Source organism: Synchiropus splendidus, chromosome 19 (genome assembly GCF_027744825.2).
Source record: "Synchiropus splendidus isolate RoL2022-P1 chromosome 19, RoL_Sspl_1.0, whole genome shotgun sequence".
In the NCBI taxonomy this organism is placed as follows: Eukaryota; Metazoa; Chordata; class Actinopteri; order Syngnathiformes; family Callionymidae; genus Synchiropus; species Synchiropus splendidus.
Window position 1 is genome coordinate 5,681,655 of NC_071352.1, and position 5,396 is coordinate 5,687,050.

The following is a 5,396-nucleotide window of genomic DNA, read 5'->3' on the forward strand; positions in this document are numbered from 1 at the left end:
GCCTTGTTTTCCACTTATTTTTGGATTATTGCTTCATTTAAATGACCAATGCAGTGTGATCGTTCAAATCCCCGTCTGTCAAAATAATTTTATATTTGTGCGGCGTTTCCTCATGCACACCAGTAGATGGCAGCAATGTCCGTTAAAGCCTTCAGTACCGCTGTAGAAGAAGAGGGGCGCGGTTCCCACATGACGTCAGATCCTGCTGAACGCGGGCGCCAAAAGAAGTCAACAAGGTTTCCACGCTTCTGACGGATCAAAACAACGCTCATTAAAGCGCCCCAGGAGCCAAATTACGACTTTAAGTAAGTGAATGACATGAATCTGGTTTTTGTCAATTGTTTTATGAGTGTCCATCGAGTTCGAGACGGACTTAAATGACATATGTCAATGGTATTGGAGAGTACTGTTAGTTTAGCAAAGCATATATGCTATATGGTCTGTTAAGGACGCGATAGAAAAAAGCTTGAGGCCGTTTTGTCAGATTTAATGTGGAAAATTGTCACTGTGAGATCATTAAAATGAAATGAATTTTTTTTTGTTTACATTTCTCTTTAATCTTGATGTCAGAAGGTGTCTACTGCAGTGGGAAGTTTATTATTTACAGAAAGACCTCGTAATGACGGTAAGTGAGTTTGTGTGTGACTTTCAATGGCACTGCCAACATTTGACCTTCTTCTCGCTGCTGTTCTTTTATTTCAGGATAGTGACGGCAGTAAAAGTGCGATGGAGGCGGTGAAGCCGCAGATCAAAAGGAAAAGAAAGGAAGTTATTGACACGAGTGATGAAGACGGCAAGTCTAAGACTAAGAAACAAAGGCGTCTTTCCAGCTCATCGGGTGAGCTACGGCAACTGTCACTGAATTGTGGAAGTGGTCTATGATAACGTTGTTTGCTTCTGTATTGTAAATGAGAGAGGATTCTCTCCACACGTCTTGACTCATTGATCCTTGTGCTTCTCTGCATCAGAATCGCTGAATGACGAAGATGTCAGCAACGAAAAGAGTGATGAGGAGACAGAAAAGTTGGAGACGCCCAAAACCAATGAAGAAAAAAGCGATGATGAAAAAGTAAAAAAAAGCCCAGAGAGTGGCGACGAAGATGAAAGTGGCAACGATGACGAATCCAAAACAGGTGACAAGGAGAAGAGTGATGAGTCTTCAGATGATGAGAAGGGTGAGGCTCAAGTTAGTTTGCAACTGACCGTAATGTGACAAGCCCCTATGTCGTGTCGCAGAAGAGAAAGAAGAAGATTCTGACTCATCTTCTCTCCCTTCTTTGGATGATGACAAAGAAGTGGAGGCTGCAAAGAAAGTAGCCCAAATGAAAAGCAAGGGAAAAGAGGGGAAGAGTGACATGAAGAATAAAGAGGTAAATGAATGTAAAGTTTAAAAAAAATAAAGCTGACTAGTGTTTTGTGATAAGGGCAAGTCTGCAAGCGACACATCCTCTGCCAGTCAAAGCGGTGAGTTTCCTTCATGATGGTGAATTCAAGAGCTCAAACTGAATTGTTCTTCCTTTGTTCCTCAGATGATGAGAATGATGGCAAGTCAAAGAAAAAGCAGGGTGCCAAAAAGAAAAGCGAGAAAGCAGAGAAAGCTAAAGGTTCCAAGGTGAGCTTTAGAGAAGCTGGTAAGTCTTCGGTCGTAAATACGGTGCGGCTCACGCAGGAAGACAACAAATCTGTGGTGAGGCTGAAGCGCTACATCGCCCTCTGTGGTGTGAGACGGAACTACAAGAAGATTCTGGGAGACTGTCGCTCTGTTCAGGCCATGGTGGCAGTTCTGAAGAAGGAGCTGGAAGATCTAGGGGTCAAAGGTCATTCAGAAAAACTCTTTTAAAGTGAAGCAAAGCAGCTAGCGCACGCCTCTGCCTCGACGTAGACCTGTCCCTCTGTTACAGGACAACCATCCATCCAAAAATGCAAGAAGGCTCGGATGAAAAGAGAAGAAGCTCGAGAACTTGCAGAGCTTAATATGGACAACATCATTTATTCTGAAGGTAGACAGAAAGCGTAACTATTTACTTCTCAGGGGTTAACAAGTGGAAAACCTTTCCTTCAGGACGCACTAGTCGACGAGGCACGGCATCAGGGCGCAAGCAGGAAGACTCTCGGTCGTCTATGTACAAGCATGCGGTGAACTCCTCATCGGGCAGCGATCAAGAGAACAAAGGGAATGGTGGACGCCGAAGAATCGATTGGTCCAACCTGCAGGGGATCATCAGCGACGACGGTGACAGTGCATGATCAGGAATGTGTTTGTGTTGGGCACAAGGCCTTTGTTGCTCCAGAATGGTTGGAAGTCTGCGCTTGCTTCCAGCAGAAATTGGCTTTTACAAATGTTTTAGTAAAATGTTAATATTGATTTGAATAAAAAGAATTAAAATCGTTGTTCCTTCAATATTTTTATTGGTTTTTTTTTTGTTTTTTTTTTTATCTAAATTGTGCTTTTAAAAACTGTGTCTAGCTACTTGCTAGGTAGGTAACTTTTTTTTGTTTTGCAACCGCTTTACGTACAAATAGTTGTAAGTGGTTATCATGTTGACCGGAACTATATTTCGTCACTGATGGGCGGAACTTCCGCCGGACGGACCGTGCCGTTTCTTTGATGCGTCCGACAACTCCTTCACAGGTAGTTTCTTCGATTTTCGGCTGTTTTAATATTTGTAACGCATTGACGTCGTCTTTTTTTTCAATGTGATATTTTTAAAAGATCAGTTCGAGTACGTCACCAGGTAGAAAACAACAGGTGTGTGACCGCCATTCTAAGTTACGCTGTAAATACCTTCTGCTCGGACGAAGCATGAGGAATTGTGGAAGGAATTTATACTGTTAAACTAAATACAGTTCACTAGCAACGGAAAGCAGCGTTTTCGGACGCGTCTGTTGCGACCCCTCCCCCAATACACGTCCTTCGCGTGTAACGACACAAAAAAAGCACAGTTAAAAGTCAAAATAAAAAATGACAATGGCTAAATTGGTTCATCTTCATTTTATAAATGATTTTTACTTTGAATCAGCTCGAATATTCTGTTCTTACAGGAGTGAAGAGGCTGGGGAAGTGACAAGGGTGAGTGACACCTCAGCCCTGATGTCAACTCGGACCCACTGAAGCCCACTCTTGCTACTTCCTGCAGCAATGGATGACGACGCCCCTGAAGAGATTTTTGATGAACTAAAGCCCAAGGAGCTCAAGTTTTGGGATGTTGCTCAGATAGCTGTTGGTACTGGACTGGCCGTCTATGCCATGTGGGCTGGGATACTGCAACCAGGATTCCGGAAAGTCCCCCTGAAGCTTCAGGTATCATTTAACTTGCACTTTGTTTGTATATTGGTATCACATTTTACTCTTTATGAATCTCTCCCTCAGGTCCCGTACATCCCTGCCAGCAGAGCCCAAGTTCAGAACGTCATGACGTTATTGAAAGGCAGAAAGGGGAATCTGGTGGATCTCGGGTCTGGTGACGGCCGCATTGTGAGTATCGATCATGTGTTTTCATTTCTACCCTCAAATATTGTAAGATTTCTGATGAATATTTTCTCCTGAAGGTTTTAGAAGGACACAGGCTTGGCTTCACTCCCGCTATTGGTTATGAGCTCAACCCCTGGCTGGTGCGCTTGGCCCGCTTCCACGCGTGGAGGGCAGGACAACACAGTAAAGTGTCATACCGAAAGGAAGATCTTTGGAAGGTGAGTGATCTGAAGCTTTTATTTTCCTGAAATGGTCTGTAATGTCTGGAGTTAGGAGGAATTTTCAATATTGACAACTAAAACCTAATGGTGTTTTGATAATTCTGCTCTTTCCTCAGGTAGACTTGACTGAATGCAAGAACGTCACGGTCTTTTTAGCTCCCAGTGTGGTTGGTGTCACTCAAATCATATGTGGTGATTTTTTTGTTTAGATTTTGATTCATTTTACTTTTTGGTTTAGCTTCCATTGCTGCAAAAGAAGTTGCACAACGAGCTTCCGGATGATGCCGTTGTGGTGGCCGGTCGTTTTCCGCTCCCAGACTGGAAGCCCTGCAGGATCGAGGGACAAGGAGTGGACAGAGCTTGGGCGTACTCAATGCAGGCACAGAGAAAAAACAAGTCCAAGCTGTCACAAGACAAATGATTGTGATTTAATTAACAGGTCATTTTACTGTGTTTTTATTTAACGGTTTTATTTAAATATCTATTTAACGCTTCATTTAGTTTTCTGTTCTGCTTATTTGTTACCAAAAGCTATCCGAGTGCAGCTAGTTTGAAACACTGTTACCGGTTCAGATAAAGTCTTGTCTCAAGTCTGCTACCTCTTGTCTGTTTTGCCTGGATTCGACTCAGCTGCTAACTCAGAACTGGCCAAGTGCGAAACAGCATTTTTAACCTCATTTAAAAACTGTAATATACTGTGTTCTCTTCTTTTGTTGTCCTGTTACACTGCTTTCATTTTATTTAAGACTACGTAAACGTTCCCTCAAATCCTGATGTCATGTACTGAAGGGACTCCAAGATGAAGGTTGACATGAACTGCCCATATGGTATTTAAATATTGCATTCATACAAAATACATGAAGAAAAAAACATCCACTGAATCTGTCTTCTTTTTGTTAGCAATTCATCATCATTCTTCAGTGACAGACTTCTCCACCTTCACCGCATGAAGGAGTGATTCCTTTATTCTTGTTAAATGTAGCTTAAATTGTGTTACATATTAAATATTACACATAGGAAAACGCTTATTTTCAGCATGACATCATATGCTTCAAATATGTAACTTCATTAAATCTTATTTTATTTTGGAAATATATAATTTTTTTATAGGTGATGAATATTGTGGTGACAGAACTGTAGGGAAAATACATGTGCCCCAACTCTGTTGTGATGTCCATTTGGCAATGTTATTTTATGTTGTCAAATAGTGCATATGTCATTTTACCTTGTGTTCATTATCTCTTTAGTGTTTGCTGCCGTGCTCATTGCGAGAAGAATATAGGATTATATTACCTTATCTGATCATGTATTGCTCTTGTTTTCGTTTATACGTCACATCCAACATGCTTTTCATAGATATAATTTTCAGGATTAATAATTGTTTTCTGGTCACTATTTTGAACCAAATTCACATGGTTATTATCGATCAATTACACGCTTGTAGATTAATAAATAAACTTCTCAAAATGTGAGACTGGTTTTATCACACTATAACAATAGTAAAAATAATAACCTAATAAAAGCAAGACACTTTATTTGTTTTTCAGCAATCTGTGACGTTCGTTACTGTCAATAACCACTCATTAAAGCTCTTCGTTATGGCAAACTTGCAAAAAACCCATTATATTTTGAAAAAGGTGACCGGAAAATAATGACTTTAATATGATGCAATTGACGCGAGTTGACTTTGGTTGGTGGAGCGA

General features: G+C 41.1%; 2 protein-coding genes across 6 annotated transcripts; both read left to right on the plus strand.

Annotated features, from left to right (window-relative positions):
• The first annotated feature begins 191 nt into the window (after positions 1–191).
• hirip3 (HIRA interacting protein 3) lies at positions 192–3,264 on the plus strand. 5 transcript variants are annotated; one of them, XM_053851797.1, is made up of 11 exons: positions 192–305; positions 571–625; positions 703–838; positions 969–1,175; positions 1,237–1,370; positions 1,425–1,464; positions 1,530–1,817; positions 1,902–2,000; positions 2,063–2,233; positions 3,043–3,070; positions 3,138–3,264. In XM_053851797.1, exons 2-10 carry the CDS (start codon positions 620–622, stop codon positions 3,063–3,065), a joined length of 1,104 nt encoding a protein of 367 aa, XP_053707772.1. In that variant the 5' UTR covers positions 192–305; positions 571–619; the 3' UTR covers positions 3,066–3,070; positions 3,138–3,264. The 5 variants fall into 5 exon arrangements, with proteins under 5 accessions (XP_053707772.1, XP_053707775.1, XP_053707771.1 ...); XM_053851800.1 differs by having other exon boundaries at positions 1,530–1,612; positions 1,670–1,817; positions 3,043–3,218; XM_053851796.1 differs by having other exon boundaries at positions 3,043–3,219.
• Positions 3,140–4,114, plus strand: antkmt (adenine nucleotide translocase lysine methyltransferase). Its single transcript, XM_053852343.1, has 5 exons — positions 3,140–3,301; positions 3,371–3,475; positions 3,550–3,690; positions 3,810–3,860; positions 3,932–4,114. The coding sequence occupies exons 1-5, from the start codon at positions 3,140–3,142 to the stop codon at positions 4,112–4,114; spliced, it is 642 nt and encodes a 213-aa protein (XP_053708318.1).
• The last annotated feature ends 1,282 nt before the right edge of the window (positions 4,115–5,396 follow it).